At 35.7% G+C, this 21,820-nt stretch overlaps 3 protein-coding genes across 4 annotated transcripts; 2 read left to right on the top strand and 1 right to left on the bottom strand.

Moving 5' to 3' along the window:
• Positions 1 to 4,463: 4,463 nt before the first annotated feature.
• LOC107817199 (quinolinate synthase, chloroplastic-like) lies at positions 4,464 to 10,728 on the top strand. Its single transcript, XM_016642986.2, has 8 exons — positions 4,464 to 4,731; positions 5,120 to 6,135; positions 6,425 to 6,709; positions 7,788 to 8,006; positions 8,137 to 8,316; positions 8,559 to 9,050; positions 9,994 to 10,155; positions 10,322 to 10,728. The coding sequence occupies exons 2-8, from the start codon at positions 5,371 to 5,373 to the stop codon at positions 10,397 to 10,399; spliced, it is 2,181 nt and encodes a 726-aa protein (XP_016498472.2). The 5' UTR covers positions 4,464 to 4,731; positions 5,120 to 5,370; the 3' UTR covers positions 10,400 to 10,728.
• A 2,013-nt stretch (positions 10,729 to 12,741) lies between these two features.
• Positions 12,742 to 16,673, top strand: LOC107817197 (manganese-dependent ADP-ribose/CDP-alcohol diphosphatase). 2 transcript variants are annotated; one of them, XM_016642983.2, is made up of 2 exons: positions 12,742 to 12,918; positions 15,293 to 16,673. In XM_016642983.2, exon 2 carries the CDS (start codon positions 15,346 to 15,348, stop codon positions 16,303 to 16,305), a length of 960 nt encoding a protein of 319 aa, XP_016498469.2. In that variant the 5' UTR covers positions 12,742 to 12,918; positions 15,293 to 15,345; the 3' UTR covers positions 16,306 to 16,673. The 2 variants fall into 2 exon arrangements, with proteins under 2 accessions (XP_016498469.2, XP_016498468.2); XM_016642982.2 differs by having other exon boundaries at positions 15,226 to 16,673.
• Positions 16,674 to 17,535: 862 nt separating this feature from the next.
• On the bottom strand, positions 17,536 to 19,818 carry LOC107817198 (high-affinity nitrate transporter 3.1). Its single transcript, XM_016642985.2, has 2 exons — positions 19,586 to 19,818; positions 17,536 to 18,379 (listed from the first exon to the last, which is right to left on the bottom strand). The coding sequence occupies exons 1-2, from the start codon at positions 19,716 to 19,718 to the stop codon at positions 17,895 to 17,897; spliced, it is 618 nt and encodes a 205-aa protein (XP_016498471.1). The 5' UTR covers positions 19,719 to 19,818; the 3' UTR covers positions 17,536 to 17,894.
• Positions 19,819 to 21,820: the final 2,002 nt, after the last annotated feature.

Raw genomic sequence — 21,820 nt, 5'->3', positions numbered from 1 at the left:
TCAGAAACCGGGTAGATTGCTTCAGAGACTTGAATTTCCGAAGTGAAAGTGGGAGCGTATCACCATGGACTTCGTAGTTAGACTCCCACGAACTTTGAGGAAGTTTGATGCTGTTTGGGTGATTGTAGATCGGTTGACCAAGTCCGCGCATTTTATTCCAGTCGGTACTACTTATTCTTTGGAGCAGTTGGCTGAGATTTATATTCGCGAGATTGTTCGCCTACACGGTGTGCCAGTGTCCATCATGCACGCAGTTTACAATATAGTTTTAGAGAGCAGTATAGCGAAAATTAGGCACACAGGGTCAGTTGAGTATAACATTTCACCCTCAGACGGACGGACAGTCCAAGCGCACTATTCACATATTGGAAGATATACTACGTGCTTGTGTTATAGATTTTGGGGGTTCTTGGGATCAATTTTTGCCACTCGCAGAGTTTGCTTACAATAACAGCTACTAGTTGAGCATTCAGATGGCTCCGTATGAGGCTTTGTATGGGAGACTGTAGTTATCCGGTGGGTTGGTTTGAGTTGGGTGAGGCTAGGCTATTAGGTACTGATTTAGTTTAGGATGCCTTGGAAAAGGTTAAATTGATTCAAGAATGATTTTGCACGGTGCAGTCTAGACAGAAGATTTATGCCGACCGAAAGGTTCGCGATGTTACTTACATAGTATGAGAGAAGGTACTACTCCGAGTTTCGCCTATGAAGGGTGTTATGAGATTCGGGAAGAAGGGCAAGTTGAGTCCTAGGTATATTGGACCTTTTGAAATACTTAAGAAGATTAGAGATGTGGCTTATGAACTTGCTTTGCCACCTAGTCTATCAGGTGTTCATCCAATGTTTCATGTATCTATGCTCCAAAAGTATGTCGGAGATCCGTCTCATATTTTGGATTTAAGCACGGTTCAGTTGGATGGTAATTTGTCTTATGATGTGGAGCCGGTGACCATCTTTTGGACCGACAGGTTCGAAAGTTGAGATCAAAGAATATAGCTTCAATGAAAGTGCAGTGGAGAGGTCAACTAGTCAGAAAAGCTACTTGGGAGACTGAGCGGGAGATGCAGAGCAAATATCCACACATATTTGAGACTCCAGGTATAATTCTAAACCCGTTCGAGGACGAACATTTGTTTAAGAAGGGGAGAATGTAACGACCCGTCCGATCGTTTTGAGTATTACAATATCGTTCTCCCATTTACTGCTCACTTTGTGCTTTATAATTTTTATGTGACTTTCCGGGGTAACTAGCTCGGGTCCGGTGAGGTTTCGGAATGAATTGAGACACTTAGCCTCAAAGATGAAAACTTAAGTTGAAAAGGTTGACCGGATGTTGACTTATGTATAAACGACTCCGGAATATAGTTTTGATGATTACAACAACTCCATATGATGATTTTGGACTTAGGAACATGTCCGAAAAATTATTTGAAAGTCCGTAGTTAAATTAGGCTTGAAATGGCTAAAATAAAACTTTAAGTTGGATGTTTGACCGAGGAGTTGGCTTTTTTGATATCGGGGTCGGAATCCGATTATGAAAATTGGAATAGGTCCGTTATGTCATTTATGACTTGTGTGCAAAATTTGAGGTCAATCGGACTTGATTTGCTAGGTTTCGGCATCGAATGTAGAATGTTCCAACGTCATTTCTTCAAGAATAAATGGTATCACATTAAGCAAATGAGTTCCAAATTCAGTTTAGATTGAAGCATTATATTCGTATTGAAATTTCAGAGCCGGAATTTAGTAATTTTTGTATGGTTGGACTCGTGGTTGAATGGACGTTCATATTTTGTAACTTTTGTCGGGTTCCAAGACGTGGGCCCCATTATTAAATTTTTAGTTAATTTTGGGTTTTATTGTGAAATTTAGTATTTTCATATGGAATTGATTCTTATACCTCGTGTTGATTGTATCGAATTATTTTGACTAAGATTCGAGGCGTTCGGTGGCCGAATCGCGAGGAAAAGATTTATTGGAATAAAGAATTGCTCTGATTGAGGTAAGTAACAGTTCTAAATTTGGTACTGAGGGTATGAAACCCGAATTCTGTGATATGTGATTAGTTTTGAGGTGACACACATGCTAGGTGACGGGCATGTGGGCGTGCACCATAAGAATTGTGACTTGGTCAAATTTCATGAAACTGTGTAGTTGAATAATCTGTTGTTATCTGTACATTCTCCAAGTAGTAGAGAAATTGAACCACAAATCATGTTTAGATTATGTGTTGGCACTGTAGGGACCCACAGAGGATATGTACATGTTGAATTATTTGCTAAATTATTGTTTTATACTCATTCATAGTTTACTTATTTATTTTATCTCAGTCTTTATTGTTCATTATTGATGCATCATATCATTGTTGTTTGGGCTGATTTTCATGATTATTGAGAGCCCGAGAGACTGGAGAGATTTATGATTGAGTGAGGTCGAGGGCCTCATCGTGAGATATTATACTATAACACGTGAGTTGTCCGTGCAGCACGTCCGTGCGAATCCAGATATTATACTATAACACGTGAGTTGTCCGTGCATCACGTGAGTTATCCGTGCGGATCCAGATATTATACTATAGCACGTGAGTTGTCCGTGCAACACGTGAGTTGTCCGTACGGATCCAGATATTATACTAGCATATGAGTTCTCCGTGCAATACGTGAGTTGTCCGTGCGGATTATAGCGCTTGGGCTGAAGGAGCCCCTCCGAAGTCTATACACACCCCAGTGAGCGTGAGTACCTACTGAGTGCGAGTGCTCAGCGAGTGGGAGGAATGAGTGACTGTTGCTCTGAGATGATGCATTCATTTCATTATTGTTGTACTTTAATTGTCATATATCCTTGTTTTGGGAATTTCTAAGAGATTTTAGATATGTTTCAGTTGAACTTGACATGAAATTAATGTTTTGGCCTTAAATGTTGAACTTGAAAGCATGCCTACCTTGTTATGTTGGTAATTACTGTAATTGGACTCAACCGTAAAGCTCGTCACTATTTTCAGTTCTTTATTTAGTATTATTACGTGCTGAGTTGGTTATACTCATACTACACCCCGCACCTCGTGTGCAGATCCAGGTACTTCCGGATACGGCAACTGATAGATCTCAGAGTGTTATCAATTGGAGACTATCAAGATAGCTGCTTGGCGTCTGCTGACCTTGACTCTTTTCCTTTCAATTATTGTACTGTTCTATATTTTTAGATAGTGTTTTTATCAGTAAGACTTTGTTATCATTTAGATGCTCATGTACTCAGTGACACCAGGTTTTGAGAATGTATCTTATGTTAGTAATTTATGAGATTTTCTATGAAAATTTAAATATTATGTTTTCAAACTTAAGAGAAATTGTGGTTTATTGAGGTTGTCGGCTTGACTAGTATTGACATAAGCGTCATCACGACATGTTAGAATTTTGGGTCGTGACAATAAATAAGCTAATGACTTTTAAATTTTTCCTCAGACTAATTAATTGTCTTATATTTTTCCTAGACTATGAATAGTTAGATATATTTTGTTATTGTCAAAAGAAAATCAAAAATAAAAGTTACCAATCAAATCTTGTCAACTGCTAAGATTCCTCCCTATGACAACACCTCATCTACCGGTTCTTAGCACTACACCACAGGCAGTCACTTAAAATATTTCCTCCGCTCATATTAAGCTCCCATTGATCTTCAAGACGTACACAGTCACCCACAGAGCACAGCACCTCACCTGCACATGCTTCTTAGCACTACACTCACCTAAAATATTTACGACACCCACGTTTTGCTTTACATACGTTTTTCTTTACATTAAACAACTAGACGCACGACTCATTTTTCGCTGAAGCGTACACCATCTCTCACATATAATATTCGAGAAAATAGCAATAATGGTCCCTTATCTTTTGGGTATGGTTATTATAGGTTTAGTAAATATATATTTAATACATAACAATTTTGGTCTCCGTTCATTTTTAAACAAATAACATTAGTTTATTTTAAAAGGACCAATCTGGCAAGTAATATCTTTCTTCGGTTTAGTCTTGTCTAAATAGACCCAATTTTTTGTAACGATCATATCCTCAGCAATTTGCAAATAGTTTGATTATTCTATTAGATAATTACTATATCCTGGAGTAATTGCGAACACCTAATTTTTTTTTTTTACCATATCTCAGTCTTGTACCATTTTAGTGTTTTTCTTTTAGGTCTACATATTGACTTTTATTTTATTTTGAAATAAATTAAAAATCAAATTTTATTTTAATCTAACCTTTAATAAATAAGCTAATCACGTTTGAAATTTTCTTAGATTAATTATTTGATTGCCATATTTTTCCTAGACTAGAAGTATTTAGATAATATTTTGTTTATTTTTAAAAGAAAACTAAAAAACAAAAGGAGAACCAATCAAGTGTTGCCACGGCAACGATTCCTCCCAATCATAAATGACTACATCTCAGCTGCACATGGTTGTTAGCACTCCAAAGACACTAACAAAAAATATTTTGTTGGGAGCACACGTTTTCTCTACATTAAACAATTGATGCACACACCTCTCTAACTCAGAATTCCACAACATAATTTCATTCTTGCTCCCCAAAGCACATTATATATAATCACACAACACATAAGCATAGACACTAAGAGCTGAGAGATAGCAGCAGAAAAGGTCTTCGATTCCAGCACTTTTCTAAAGTTTCTTTGGAGCTTCTAATATTACTGAAGAGCTTTTTTCTACTAAAGGTCCATTTCCTCTTCTTTACTTTTCCGATATTGGTTCATATTATGCTTCACTGTGATCTTTGAGTTTTTTTCTGTGTTCGTTTGCTTAATATTGTTTCATCATAGTTTACTGTTTCTTTCGATTAACCATAGATTAGACTTGAAAGAAATCTGGGTCTAATTTGGATTGAAATTAGTTAAAGAGAAATTGGGCTGTGAACAGAGTTGGGCTCCTTTTTAATCAAATGTCAGGTCCAATAGTTTCAGTATTTATTTGGAATACCAAAGCTTAATTCCAATTGAGGTTTTGACCATCAAAACTTAAGCAGATTTTAAAAAACAAATTACTTATTGTCAATATAATAATTTATATAATTTTTGTGCTGACCATTTTCGCGGGTGATTATAGGTGGCCATCGTCGGAATTTCAATTTGCTACCATTAATTTGCAAGGCCCTCCTCCTCCCGTTCCCTTTGTCCTCTCCTCTCTCTTCTGCACATCCAAATCCAACTTCCCTACCGCCATTTTCCGCACTTCGATAACTCGTTAACCCCTCAGTCTCTAATTTCTTCCTCACCCCAAAAAAAAAAAAACTTTCATTTCTCTGTCTTCTTTCCAAACTTTTTTCTTCCTCCCCTGCTTACACACAAGAATCTGTGATGGATGCCGCAAATTTAGTCATGAAATCTTCCTTGTTTTCGAAATCCCCATGTCCCCTTTTTAGTTCTAAACTCATTCCTAGAGCACCACCCTCTGTCTTTACTCTGCCTTCTACCTTTAGACCCCTCGTTAAATGCATACAAGCTTCATTCCCACCAAACCCTGATTCCAAAAAACCCTCAAACAATTCAACCTTTACGTGTTCAGCTGTGACTTCCTTCCCTTCTCAACAATCTCAGCCTCACGCGCCTTCCGATGCCAAGCTCCAACTCCTGATCTCTGAATTCCAGTCCCTCGTCGAACCAATGGACCGCGTGAAACGCCTCTTGCACTACTCCACACTCCTCCCTCCAATGGACGCGTCCTTCAAAACCCCTGAGAATCGCGTACCGGGTTGCACTACACAGGTATGGCTGAACGTGAGTTTCGATGAGGCTGAGAACAGGATGAAATTTTTGGCGGACAGTGACTCGGAAATAACTAAAGGGTTTTGCGCGTGTTTGGTTTCGCTGCTGGACGGGGCTACTCCCGATGAGGTGCTGGCGTTGAAAACGGAGGACTTGAATGCTTTGAATGTTGCGGGGTTGAACGGGAAAGGATCGGCATCTAGGGCGAATACGTGGCATAATGTGTTGGTCAGCATGCAGAAAAGGACAAGGGCCTTAGTTGCGGAGCGTGAAGGCAGGCCGCGCGGCGAGCTCTTTCCATCTCTAGTAATCACAGCTGATGGTATCCAACCCCAAGGCAGCTACGCTGAAGCCCAGGTACTCTTTCTTCTTTACTTGAACATTTTAGGCATTTAGGAAATGCTTGTTCATCATTTGTTTTGTGTCCTAGATTACTGTTTACCGTTTGTTGTTATCTTCAATTTAGTTAGGATCCATACATATTCTAGGCACAATCTGAAAATATAGCTCATTTATGTTTATAGGGCAAGGAGAAAAGAGAGATTCACATTATGGCAAAAAGGAAAGAAAGATACACGTTTAGTATTAGTGAGGCTTGAACTTCCTGACATTTAAAGTCCTAAGTTAGTTTCTATTGTAATTGCAGGCAAGGTTCCTGTTTCCTGATGAATCAAGGGTCCAAAAACTTGCCAATTTGCTAAAGGAGAAGAAAATAGGAGTTGTTGCTCATTTCTACATGGACCCTGAGGTGCAAGGTGTTCTAACTGCAGCGCAGAAGCTTTGGCCCCATATACATATATCTGATTCTTTAGTCATGGCTGATAAAGCTGTCAGTATGGCAAAAGCTGGATGTGAATATATATCTGTATTGGGTGTAGATTTCATGTCAGAGAATGTGCGAGCCATTCTTGATCTAGCTGGATTCCCAGAGGTAGACACATCCCCCGTTTTTGTGTTCTATTATATGAGTGCTTTGTAGTGATGACCTGACTTCTAAGTTAGTCCGTGTTTGCTTGGTCAACCAGTTGGGAGTACCATTCTAATTGATTTCCTCGTGCTAGACAATGTGCAAAATTTACAAAGAAAACCCTAAGTTTTTCTGCATATGATATACACAATATTAAAAGAGCAGCAGGGAACAGTTTCTTCCGCTGATAGATGCACAATGAATTGTCACATGTTAAGTTCTCTGTTTACCGCTCAATTGGATTCCTACTTGGAAATTTTCCATCTGGCTGTTTTCCTGTGAAATAATCCCCTATGTTGTTGATCTTTGTTGAACCTAAGGTATACTTGGTTGATAGGTATCTTCTGCTTTATACAGGTCCAGTTTTCTGCTATGAAAATGAAATCTTTTCTGTATATTACCAATTTCATTGTGCACATGAGTTTATCTTCAAGGGTAAATGGTCTAGACTATGAAAAAAGTATTCAGGAGCTACAACTGTTCACTTTCTCTGTGTGTGTGTGTGTTTGGGGGGGGGGGGTAGGTTTTGGACCAAGGAATATCATCTTACTGATCAGTGAAGTTAATGAATCTGAAGCGCATTTGTAGGTGAATTTGGCAACTCAAATCTATTTCCACTCAAATACCCTTGATATCCCCCTCTACCTGTAGATGTAGAATGCTTCCCCCCTCAGGCGGAACGAAATTAACAGAAGGAGAAGTTAATGAACACCAAAAATAAACACTGGTTGCTTGTTATATTTTTTATTTGTATCTTTAAGGCTTGATCTCTGCTGAACATTCCATTTAACTGAACGTCTTAATTTAGTAACATTTATGAGCTTAGTTTAAAGTGCACTGTGGCAACAAAATAGGTAAAATAGCAAGAGCAAGTCAATGTATGAAGCTTCCAAGCCTTTGAGATTTGCCATGTTATTTTGGGACTATGCTCTTTTTGGATATTGATAGTTTAATGGATTATATCTATTTACATAACTTGACAGGCAGGTGCAAGTATGCCGTCTCTAATATATTCTGCATGTATTAATACTTCTTTTTGTAGGTTGGAGTTTATCGGATGTCGGACGAACGCATTGGTTGTTCTTTGGCTGATGCTGCAGCCAGCCCAGCATACTTGGATTATCTTAAAACAGCTTCAACTTCTTCTCCATCTCTGCATGTTGTGTACATAAATACTTCACTGGAGACAAAAGCATATTCTCATGAGCTTGTTCCGACTATAACATGTACTTCCTCTAATGTTGTGCAAACTATTCTGCAGGTTTGTTGGTTATTTCCATTGATTTAGTTTTTTTTTTTCAAGTTCTTCATAATTCATCTTTTGTCTTTTCAATGATTAAATATCAGTATATCTTCTTCAACTAATGAAGCTGCATCTAATATCGATCCAGGCATTTGCTGAAGTACCTGACTTGGAAGTGTTGTATGGTCCTGATACCTACATGGGTTCAAACATTGCGGAATTGTTCACCCAGATGTCCACGATGACTGATGAAGAAATTTCTGCGATACATCCTTTGCACAACAGAATCTCCATTAAATCTTTGCTTCCTCGACTGCATTATTTTCAGGTAATTCTGAGTTTTTTACACTCATGGAAATGAAGGAGGTCTTAATGGCCATTCTTTACTGTAATTTAATTTGAAGCATTGGTCAAGCGGAAGCTTTGAGGAAAGGACTGATCTCCTCAAAGCTTTATCTGAGAACCATCAATAATGCTTCAATTTGCTGTATGATATTGTTCAGGTCTGCTATCCCCCGTCATCATTTTAATTAATAAATAACCTTTGTCTCCTTTGCTTTTCCCCTCCAGGATGGGACATGTATTGTTCATCACCTCTTTGGTCATGAAGTTGTGGAGAAGATAAATGAAATGTATGGGGATGCATTCCTTACTGCACACTTTGAAGTTCCTGGTGAAATGTTTTCCCTGGCAATGGAAGCGAAGAAAAGGGGCATGGGAGTAGTAGGTTCTACCTCGAACATACTCGACTTTATCAAAGAAAGGGTAGAAGAGTCCTTGAATAGAAACGTAGATGAACATCTTCAGTTTGTTTTGGGAACGGAATCAGGAATGATTACGGCAATAGTTGCAGCAGTCGGTAAATTACTAGGTTCTGCTGACTCCTCTTCCGGTGGAGCAAAAGTAAGTGTTGAGATTGTCTTTCCTGTCTCGTCAGAATCAGTGACAAGAACATCTACGGGTTCGCCTCTGGACCAAAATAAGGTCAATATTATACCTGGAGTTGCAAGTGGAGAGGGGTGTTCTCTACATGGTGGATGTGCCTCCTGTCCATATATGAAGGTTAGCATTATTTGTCTGTCATCTATTGCCTGCTTCTTTTTTTCTTTGTACTGACTAATTCTCTCAGTTCCTAGCTGTTACGGTTTGGTATTTGCCAAAAATAAACTAAACATAAGTGTTGTTTGTTTTCTTCCATATCACTCATATTCTTAGTGCATATTAGAGAAGAATTCTGTCAACAATCTTTGTATCCTATTGCCTGTGTATGTAAGGGGAGTGCATTATGGGGATTGGCGGATGCGCCATATTCGACCTGCTTGGAAAAAATGTTCATAGGGGATTGTGAAGGCAGAGAGTATTGGTCAAGAAATGTTCTTTCAATGGTTGAATGCATACCTTCATATTCTCCTGTTTTTCATTGTGAAGTGATAGGTCTAGCGCGGCTTAGGAATCCTCGTGCCACTCTCCCGATTTCAGAACTTCATTCTCATTTGTCACTCCCCACGCTTGAACCGAAAAAAAATCTTCACGTTTCTTTTTCAATTATTTTTTAGCTACCATGCAAATCATATGTGGACTTAAATGAAATAACTTTGGCTAGAATGTAAATGCAGGGCGGTCATGTTACCCTTTTCATGTGTTTTGTGGAGTTAAGTGAATAAGCTGTAGCCCTGGCATGATAATGGTTTCCGATCTTTCTATAGATGGTTGCTCCAAATAGGTGCCTTGATGTACGGTCTAATGAGGCTACTATGAAATATTTACTCATGGATGGGGCAAGCTCTTCTATTCTGGTTCATGTTGCATTGTTGACATAGAATGACTTATTGCTACATGTTATGCTGTTTCAAATGTTGCATTGTTGACATAGAATAACTTACTGCTACATTTTACACTTCAACTTCATAAGTGCAGTTTTGTAGTGGATGTCTTCCTGGACCATATAGAACCTATTACTTTTCTAAAGATGGATTCTCATTTGCTTACATCCTTTATCTGTCAGATGAACTCTCTTAGCTCGTTGCTAAAAGTTTGCCAGAGCTTGCCCCATGGCAAAGCCGAACTTTCAGCTTATGAGGCAGGACGATTCAGTTTGCGAACCCCCAAGGGAAAACAAATTGCGGATGTTGGTTGTGAGCCGGTTCTGCACATGAGACACTTTCAGGTTTGTTTCCTCATTTTCTGTATTAGCAAAATGAGTGTATCCATGTAACTTGACAATCCTAATGTTGCCCAAGTCATGATTTGAAAAACTGCACTGAGCATGTGATAGGGACATTCAGTTAGATATCGACTTTTGAGTGTTTTCTTTTTGAACCCCCTTTGTGCAGGCAACAAAGAGATTACCAGAGCAGCTAATCAATCAAATACTTCAACCTCGTGATAATGGACGATCAAGCTCTGCTTAAACAAGACGAAAGCTAGACAGACAGTGGTATTTACTCGAGACAAATAAAAGTTTACTTCCCTTCACCATACTTGGCAAGGGAAGGCCTAGAGGAGCATTATGCCAGCCTCATTTTTTCTGCATAGGACATGGATTATACAGGAATTTTATGCTGTGCACATGCTTTGGTTGTTCCGTTTCTTACCTTTCTTTTTATTTTTACCTGGTTTAAGTGTGATTGTAATAGATGGAGGAAAATAATGGTTGTACTTTTGTTTCCCCTACAAAATATTGAAGGTGTTTGTATTCGTTATGCTTAAATAAGCTTTAAAGCTCTTTTAGTTTTGTTCTTTTTTAGTGTTTGGCAATATTGTCAAATTTATTTTGGTTGACCAATCATTTTATATTTGTATCCCTTTTAACTTTTCGTAATCCCAACATTACCCTCAATTGTTTGAAGTCAATAGTAATTTGCTCATAAGGCCACTATAGCGATCAATGGACAAAAAGTGAACAGCTATATGGAACAAAAGTTAGAGTTAATTCTTTGGATGGTACCAAACTTAAGATAATATCCTTTCAAAGTCATTCTTGTTTGGCTTGAGACAATAAAGTCACTTAACTAGTGTTATTTAATTTAGAAATTAAAAAAAACACTTATTTGGTGCCATCTCATATTTAAAAATATATATTTAATACTAAAACTCATTTAATTCATGTCTCTTATACCCATTTAACCCACCCAATAAGAAAATGAATCTAATTTTAAACAACAAATTATTATTTTTAACAAAAAAATCTTTCTCTATATATAGTACTATATATTATGAAGCGGGTAGTTTGCAATGTAGTTAGAAGTGGCGCTTCAAAGAAAATGACATACAACAAAATTAGAACAAAACTAATGAAAGTTAGGACAAAGTTAATAAGAAATGTACTAACAAATTTAAATTGATAATTGAAAGATAAAGTTTCAAATTAGAATTTAAAACTAAATATATTTAACAACATATATTAAGATAAAATTCACTAGATAGTCCCATTAAAATGATGTACTATTTTGAAATTTTGATAGTCTTATCAGATATATATTATTTTCAAATATGCAATTATAATTATTTGCACAAATGTATTATTATCATAAACTTATAAGTAAAAATATTTTAAAAAATTAACATAAAGCAGTAAATTTAGAAATTTCTTATAACTATATTATAAAGGAAAAATATATCATCAATATTTTTACTCTGAATATCCAATTTAAGTTTCGAAAGTCATAAGATTCTATCTACTCAGTAATACTTTTTAGAATAGTTTAAAATACATTACAGAAATATCATATTAATTAGATCAATGTTTGCTAGGAAATTAAAAGAATTATTTGTGATAAATAAAATTTATCATTAAAAATATATTTTTTATATGACATGGCATGTTAAATGGGTGCTTTATTTTTTGAGTCAAAAAATATTAGTTGAGTGATTTTATTGTCCCAAACTAAAGAAAAGTAATTTTGGTAAGATAATCATATAAATTGGGTGACCATTTTAGGGAATTAACTCTCAAATCCTAATCATCAAATAGGAACCCAGTTGTCTAATAACTAACTTCACGAAATTATAACTATCCTATTATCTTATGTCTATAAATTATCCAAACCAACTTTCTTTATTTTGAATATAAAGTACCAATACTCATACTAATCACGTAATAATGAGAAGACTGCTATATATGACTTTAGAAGCGTAATTTTGTTTTTAAATAGCTTAATTCTTCCATTGCTAATATATTTATTGTTATTGCACATTATATCCTACATAAAATAACACATAGATTCTACATATAATAAAATAAATGTATTATTTAATATTTCCAATAAAAATATTGTATTAGTTATATAGCAATTACTTTTTCTTATGCATCCAATCAAACTCATGCAAAATTTTATACTGGGATTAATTATTCCAAACCATCAAGAAAAAAGGCGAACCTAATATAATAGAGGTATTATTACTTTTAGCCTGCGCCAGAAACTATTACATCTGATAGTCGAAAAATATATAAAATTTATATAATTTTTGTATATAACATACATAATGTATATATATATAATTTTTATATATTATTTCGACTATTATTTTTACAGCGGCTATACAATATCATTTTTCCAATAGAATACTACTCTGGTATCTATTTTACAAAATTTTATAACTGTATAAATATAATAATTGGAGTGAAGGCGGGCTACATTCCCAGAGATCTACTAATTATTATTGGGAAAGAATGGGAAAAACAAATACAGGAAAAGAAGTTTTCTACACGTGGCAGCGCTTATTATGATTGCTTGTTTTTCTTTGTTTTTCCAGATTTCGGGGTATCATCTTTGACCAATCAAACATTGTGAAGAGCTCTCTCTCTACTTAGTACTTACCAGCTCTGTGTGGTCTCTTGTCTTTGTCGGTCGACCGACGCCTATTCTCCATTTCTCTCTTCTTCCCCAAGCCTTCTTTCTGCAGACTTAATCGAAAAGAGACAATTTGGGTACGTTAATATTTGTCTTTCTACCCCAGATCTTTCGAATTTTGTCATTTCACTGAGTCGACATTGAGCTATTTATGCGGATGTGTATATGTTTGAGCCGATTATAGATAATGCTTCTTCTGTCTTTGTTGTTTTACCCCTTTCCCCTGAATCTCTGTGGAAGCCATTGGAGTTTGTACTGAATATTTATAAGGCTTCTGTATTCTTGTATCCTCGCTCCCTCTAAATTCCTCATAATTATTTTTTTTATGATGTGATTCCCTTTATGTAACAATTTGAATCTCATTAATTGAGAACAGAAATATTTCTGATAATCATAGTAGAAGCAACTTATATCCCTGAAATTGTGATTAAGGCATAAGTTATGTTGGTTTTTCTCAAATGGGGAGCTCCAAATTAAAGCTAAGCTTTTACATATTATAAACAAACCATGATGGAGTATTTGTTTTCCAGATTCTTCCTCCTTACTGTTTTAGGGTCTATTCGATGGAGCTTTTCTTAATGCACTTTGTATCACATTTTTTTTTTCTTTTACTGATAATTGTGACATTTCTTTTCTTTGGTTTTCATATGATAAAACCTATGCTCTTTTCTTTGAGAACCTTTTCTGTACTGTGCTCAATGTGAAAAAAATCATTGTTGGGCTCCTGTGTATGGAGTGGCGGAGGGTGGGGTTTGCTATATCACAAAGATCAAAAGAAAATATATAATAATAGGAGAGTCTATAGCAGTGCAGATATGCTCGCACTAAAATAGATGGAGTAGTAATCATTAACTTCAAAACAACTAGGTTTGACTTCCTCCCATCATATATTTGTATTGGCTGTGCCTATCATTGAGGGTTTTCATCCCGATTACTGCTTCTGGCGATGGCCTCTTTCTGAAATTCTCCGTTAGTTGTAAATCATGTTCAAATTTCTAGATGGAGCAAGGATCTTTGAACCATGATTTTTTTGGTACATGCCTATAGATTTAATGGAAAGACCAGGGTAGTGGCGGAGACAGGATTTTCACTAAGGGGATTCAAAAAAGAAAAAAAGTTAAAAATTAAAATAGAACTGTTGCTAGTGGAAATGGAACCAATGACTTCACAAAGGTTTTGAACCTCCTCCTTGATCACTAAGCTATGCTTTTGGGCTATGTCAAGGGGATTCAAAATGTAATATATAGAGATACAAAATAAATTTTGCCTTATATATATACAATGTAATTTTTCGGCGAAGGGGATTCGGGTGACCCCACTTCCGACCCCCTAAATCCGCCCTTGGATCAGGGCTATGTGTGATCATAGTTTAAATGAGGTTACAACCGGAAATAGCTTGAAAAAAAATCCAACCCCACCCCCTATTGACCACAACCTAGAATAACCAGGCTATCTACCGCTTTTAAACCTGTTTGCAGAGGCTCGTGCACGAATGTAAGCCCATGGGCTTTCACTTCGACACGCCTTTTTGCTCGGGATTGCTTAGAGCCCCTTTCCATCAATAGGTACTTCCAGGCGTCGACCACACGTCTTAGCATAGCCTTTCCTGCAAGAACATCTATGACAGATCCAGTGTGCTTGACAGTTCTTAAATTCTGTTGTGTTATTATAGTTAGGAAGTGACGAGTTTAATGAAATTGAGCAGAAATCAAGAGTCTTTCTTTTCTTTGTGATTAGATGGGCGATTTTGGTGTCCTTGATGAAGTCCCGTAGTCTTTTTTGGCTAACATTATGTCCTTCAGTACGAGGTCATTTAGCCTCAGTTTGTAAATTTTGTGCCCGAAAAAAACCAAGTGCATGCAAAAACACAATCACAGATTAAAATTCACAATTCATTCTGATTGAAATGTTCATTCTATAAATTGTAATTCGTCTGGAGGACTGAGTTGGTCTTTGAGTGAGCGACTGCTTTGACTGCCATAGAGTAGCTGAACTGGTAAAAATAGATGAGGGTTGGAGATGGGGGGGGGAGCTCATCATGTGCCATCAAGGTTGAATGTGAAAAATAAGCCCAGCAAAGATTTCTGGAAGATCTGTCCAATGAGCTCAGAAGAGCGATGTCAGACGTAGACTATGTCAGAGGAGCAGAGGAGAACAGCCTAATATCAAGGATACTAGTTTCTGTCTTTATGAATCTAGTGTGTATTGAATAATGGAGCAACCTAGTAAAGTAGTAGTTGATTTGAGTTCTCACTTAGATTTGTTTTTTTGTTTTATTTTCATAAGCATGCTAGTTTTGTCTTTTGCTTTCTGATTCAACTTAGGCATCGTAATAGAATTATTTTGGTAATACTGTTTGATATTATGATTGTTTTACTGTTCAGAAAACCTTCACTGCTTTGATAAATTAGAAATCCAGAACAACCGCAGCTTTGATTGCTTCTCTTTCAGAGTGTGACTAAACAATTGACAACTTAACCTTGCAAAATAAGGAGTGGTGCACAATGGGATATGCAAATGGCCTTCTATGTCCACAGGGGAAGCAGCCACTTCTCTCCTTTGGGATCATATCAGATGTCCAATATGCTGATATTCCTGATGGCTGCTCCTTCCTTGGTGTTCCTAGGTATTATCGGCACAGTATTTGTGTGTTGCAGAGGGCAGTTCAGAGATGGAATCAAGAAAAGCCAAAATTTGTTCTTCATTTTGGTGACATTGTTGATGGGTTTTGTCCCAAAGACCAGTCAATGATTGCTGTGAAGAAAATTGTTGATGAATTTGATAAGTTCGATGGCCCTGTTTATCACATGATTGGCAATCACTGCCTTTACAATCTTCCTCGGGACAAGTTGCTTCCTCTGTTGAGAATTCCTGGCCATGATGGACGTGCCTATTTTGATTTTTCTCCAATTCCAGAATACAGATTTGTAATCTTAGATGGTTATGATATCAGTGCCATTGGTTGGCCAGAGGATCACCCTAATACTTTGAAGGCCTTAAAAGTTCTTCAGGAGAGAAACCCAAATTCAGACAAAAACAGTCCAAATGGACTTGTGGGATTAGAGAGAAGATTTCTCAAGTTCAACGGAGGCGTCGGGAAAGAACAATTGGAATGGCTGGATCATGTCCTTCAGGAAGCTACGGAGTTGAATCAAAATGTAGTAGTGTGTTGCCATCTGCCTTTGGATCCTGGAGCTTCATCTTTTGCAGCGTTGTTGTGGAATTATGATGAAGTGCTGGACGTGATACATCGTTATAGCTGTGTGAAGGTCTGTCTAGGTGGACATGCCCATAAAGGTGGACAATCGGTTGACTCCCATGGTGTACATCATCGGGTCCTTGAAGCAGCTCTTGAGTGCCCTCCTGGAACTGATGCTTTTGGACACATTGATGCTTTCAATGATAGATTATCACTTTTTGGTAATGATAGAATGAAGAGCAGTGAGATGGTTTTTGGTCACTAGACCATACTTACAACCAAAAATAAAAAGCTACAGGTGTAAATTGTACCTACTTTTAGTGGTTATAAATATGATATCAGCTATACAGTATGTTGAGAAAGCATAATTCCCAGGAAATGCAAAACGGGCATGGTTTTGATGTAAGTTACGTTGCTTACACCCAGATATTGCGGCTGCTCCATGGATGAGGTACGTATTGGACTCTATTCTTGACTTCCAGGGTGTCTTGAAAATTCCTGTATGTCGATTTAGGTTTAGCCTGAATCCTTAGAGTTCCAAAAGTTGATTCTGTCCTGTAATAAACATGGTTGTACTCTGGATGAATCAGTAAATCTAACGATGGATACATTTATCATGTGTTTCTACTCTCTTATCTGAACTTGTTTGCTTCATACTACTAGTTGCATTATTATGGCAGATGTATCTTAGATTATTGGCATTTGAAAATGATGTTAGATATGTAAATGAAGGGGAAAATTTTCTCTGTTAATCACATAGCTGATTACTAGTTTATGTTTCTGGAGTTGACCTCTCTTAGCTACTACTACTAGCATATACCTATGGGGACTGGTAATTAATCCAACCACCAGGAAAGAATACACAGCTCTTGGGCTAGAGGAGAGCTAATTAGTAAAAAAATTATTACTAATTAACTATCCTAAATATCCAACAATAGTCATATCCATGTTTGAAAACAATACCAAGAAAATCTGCGTTAGAGCTCTCTTGGTACTTCGTAGGTGTGGCTTCCCTATTCAAGCATATCACTATCTTGAACTTCTTGGATAGTTTACAACAACAATAGTTACCTCTCAATCTCTTAACTAAAGTTGGGCATGTGAAAAAAATTCCTTTCCCTATTTAACGTCCGCATTTGGAGTTCTAGTGATAAAATTGAAAATTTTCTCATATATCACAGCTACTACTGATAAACTAAGGCCATGAACTTTCGATTTCACACCGAGTCCGTTGGTTTTGTGGTAACTTTTACAATTTGTGGTTCCTTTCTTCTTTGTACAACATGTCGAATTAGGGAATGAAAGATCAACTAATCTTTGGCGTAAAATCCATTTTATCAATTAGCAGCCATATCATTTGGAATAGTTGAGTTACTTCTTTTGTTTTACAGCTTCAGATTGCAGATATTTAGTGTAGAAATGAAGCAATATTTTACTGGTTCGACAAACAATTGGGCACCTACAAAGATAGAGAAAATAGACCCCACAAAGAAAGTAGAAAAATATGGTAATGAGTAAAGTCTTTCTCTGACATCCCATTGTGGTGTGAACAAACATGTTGAACACACGAGTTACTATTAATTGAAAGTCTTCGCCTAAAGCTTTTTTCTAAGCCTTTCGTTCTCATAATGTCACATTACCCAACCAAATTACCTACCAATGCTTACTTTTCTAAATGCTCATCGTCACATTTACCTGCCTCAATTAATGAAAGCAGTAACTATAGTAGTAATTATTTTACACAGCTAAAAATATAACAAGCTAGAATATCACTATTACTTTCACCTAAGTTGCAGGAAGGCAAATTGAATATGATAATGGAGCAGTAAACAAATTAAATATAGGGTAGGGTGATCATTTTTGGTGGGAAGTTTTGGTCTTTCTCTTCTCAATAAAGAAGAATCCGACAAGGGAGATAATGGAGAAAGCGGAGAAGCAGGCGGCGCAGATGTCAATAGTAACATGGCGGCCAGTGATTGCCAAAATATGGAACAAGTTGATTTTCTTGTGGGAATCAGTGGTTTGGCCATAGGCAACCTCTTCACCAACAGAGTCATAAACATATGCCCTTATGAAATAGGTAGCAGTGGGAACATCCTTGTCTATAATCCAAGTGAAATTGTTGTTTAAGGAATTGTATGGCATTGTGACAATGTTATATTTGCAAGACTTGTCTTTTTTGAGATTGTCGTCGGATTTCCTCCATCCTCTGTCCACTTGGCTTATTGGGGCATAACATAATTTCACCTTCACTCTCTTGTAATTTGAGTCTGTTCTACCTGGGTTGCTCTTGTTCAATGACCATGTAACTGTCACTTGTCCTTCCCCAGATTGCAGCACTGTATCAATACTAGCATCCATTAATTAAAGGAATATACTCAAAAAAATATGCTAATAACTTGCATGGTTTCCTAACATTTTCATATTTTAGGTGAAATGGTAAATACTCTTTCATCTTTAACTACAAGTCTCATGTTCGAGACTATGTGTGAAGTTGCCTTTGTTAAGGGGTGCTTTACCTCCGATGTGGACTTTCCTGTGCAAATACAAATTTAGAGCCTGTTTGATCAAGCTTTTTGGAGGTCAAAAATTTTTTTTTTTTTGAAAAATTTAAGGTGTTTAATCAAGATGAAAAAGTACTTTTGAACAATAGCAGAAACAGTTTTTGTGCTTTTGGGAAGAAGATACAAATTCTAACTTCTTCTAAAAAGTAGAAGCAGAAAATTAATTTGTTCAAGACAACAATAACCTTACAATAAATTTATATTTTTTAAATTATCCCTTATTAATTTAATATTTTTCTTTTTCTTTTTATTTTTACTATACCTTTCTTCTTTTTTTATTTTAATCATATTTTTATTCTCTTTTTCCTATTCCTAATATAGTAGATTTTAAATTTTTATTGTATGATATATTTTGACATATTTAAATTATCATGTAAAGAATAAGTAATACCAAACAAATGCTATTTCTTAGGAATAACTATATTTTATATTAATTGAAAATTTTAATTTATATTTTTACGTTACGTTTTATCTTTTAATTGAATTTTGTCATAATAAATACTTTGCAAAAAATACTACTCAAATGAATTGGTCAAACACAAACTACTATTTTGCAAAAGTATTTTTCCAAAAAATATTTTTAAACAAAAATACTTTTCAAAATAAGTCAATTTGCAGCTTGCCCATACATGCTTAGTTGGCCCCCAATGCAACTGGGGAAAAAAACTCAAGAAACGTTTTCAGATTTTGCGGAAACGGGTAGCCACTAGGAGATCGCAAACTTAAATTCATTAATCATTTTATATTTTAAGGAAAGGAGGGCGTACAAGTTATCATTAAATTCATTAATAATGGGTCGATAGCCAACTCATAATTTGTTTTTTACAAGTGAAAGTCAACTTGGCAAAAAAATTGAATGAATATATAATTAGAATACTTTTTTCTTTTAAGGTTTTTTTAAACAGATCTATTACCCAAAAGACAGGAGAAAAATATATATTGAGATTATTCAAAGCAAGCAAGAAAAAAGAAGAAGCATACCTTGTCCTTGTGTGGGCGAAGAATTGAGTACGAGAGTTTGATGAAGGGAGGAGAAAAGAGCACCATAAGCAGTGAGTGCAAAGCAAGAAAGAACAACCGCTGAGACAACAAAAAAGGCAGAAAGAGTTGACATGATATTGCTTTTTGCACTTCCAAAGTATGAGGAGGAGAGATTGAGTGGAGGTGAAATTAAATTAAAAGATACTAGTACTATATGTGAAGTTGTGAACCCACTAATTTATGTCTATCACACAAGTGAAGATGGGGGGCCGACAAGTTAGACTTTGCTTAATATGGAGGTGACAAAACAAACGTTATTTGATATATATCAAACCAATAAAATTCTAAAAGAGAGCAAAGACTAGTCAACTACACCACCCAACTAGGGCCTCACCAAAGTACGTAATTGCAGTGGTAAACCATTTTGTATTTTTATTCTTTTTTGTGGTGTTCGTTAGACAGGACATTAGCACTACATGTGAGCAAGAGAAGAAGTTCGTGGTCTAATCTTTAATGGATTAGTAATGTGTTTCGATTTCTAAATACGAAGATAATGGTTAAATCCCACACCTTGGCCGCCGAACTACTATACTAGCTAGGTAGATATTTCTTGAGAATTTAAAGGGCTAGAATATCTCACTGTGATGATGATTGTGGGAAGATTCAAGGAATCTTCAACTTTAATTTAATCAACCAGGTATTTCGAGACCATATTTAATTATTATGTCTCCTAGATGTGTCTTGCAATAAGACAAAAGATGAAGTTGAAATTAAAGAAATGGTCTATTAAATTAAATAACAAACTTGAACTGGAAGGTGTTATGATCAACAAGTTGGCCTCTTGTCTCTAAATTATGCAAGGCAAAAGATGACTTTTGTATTTTAGATTAAGGAAAGGGCATTACTAATTATTAGCAAACTTGGATTGCTATGTGTTATGAACACTTCGCCTCGTGTCTCCAAATGAAATTCTCCATCTCTAAATTCTTGATCCATCGAATTCCTAATTCCAGGTTAGGAGGATCAACTCGAAAGAAGATCAAACTAAGTTGGAACTTTGATTAAAATGATATACTAGTATGATTTATTTGGCTATATATTACTTTTAGCAGACAGGGAGAACTCATTAACCATACAAGTGGCTATAATTTTTTTTTTGATAAATATACCAGTAAGGGTGTACAAATGAAACCGATAAACTACACCAACCCGATAATCCGAGTCAAACGAAGAATAAAACTCGACTATGGTTTGGTTTGATTTGGTTTGGTGTTGGAAAAAAAAACCCTATTATGTTTGGTTTGGTTTGGTTTTAACTAAAAAAAGTCAAACCGAAACCAACCCAACCCAACATTATATATATAGAAGTTTTAAATATATTTAATACATAAAAATATTTATTGTCATGTAGTTTATAAATATTTCTTAAATTTTTTCATAGTTTTATATTTTAACGTATTATTTCAAGCTTGAACTTATAATTTTTGGATGCTCCAATAAGTTTTATAGTCCATAAATGTTAGTAACTCAAATAAATCCTAAACCAAAATTAAATCAATATTAATGCTAATAAAAGACATTCAATTCATTTGTACTATCAATGAAAATAATGTTGGATATCTATTTTTTAGTTTTTCCATGGTTTAGATAAAATGTATAACTTATTTTTCTTTTAGTGGTTAGTCATAGTACTTATTAGTCGTAATTTTAAATTATGTTTGTTTTCATTATGACTTATTAATAATATTTATTTTATGCAATTTTATTATCTTTATTGTTGAATATTTTAGTACAATGTCATGATTCATCTCATATTTTATGTTATTTTATTGAAAAACACATCATATAGTTCTGTCTTACTAGGATTAATTGTATTGATAATTAAGTAAATTCGAGAGACTCACTTGGACATTAAAAGTGAATTATCTAGAGTTAGATTCCGAACAATTATCTTGCACCTATTCTATCAACCCATATTTTCTCCCATTGATAACTTCCTTGCTTACCTTTATCGAGATTATCATTAGTCAATAGTTTAGGTTCTTATTTAGTTTCAATTCTTAATTATATAAATCTCCATTGTCGATCCTCCTGGATAGCAATCGAGCTATGAACTACAAGAATACTATTTAAATTCAATCCCTATGGAGACGATAATTATACTATACTATCTTTGACTAGTGAGCACAATTTAAGTGTGTTGGCGCTCGTCAAGTTTTGGCGCCGTTGCCCGGT

Source organism: Nicotiana tabacum, chromosome 4 (genome assembly GCF_000715075.1).
Source record: "Nicotiana tabacum cultivar K326 chromosome 4, ASM71507v2, whole genome shotgun sequence".
Lineage (NCBI taxonomy): Eukaryota > Viridiplantae > Streptophyta > Magnoliopsida > Solanales > Solanaceae > Nicotiana > Nicotiana tabacum.
Note: the sequence above shows the minus strand (reverse complement) of the source record. Positions and strands in the feature narration are given on the sequence as shown.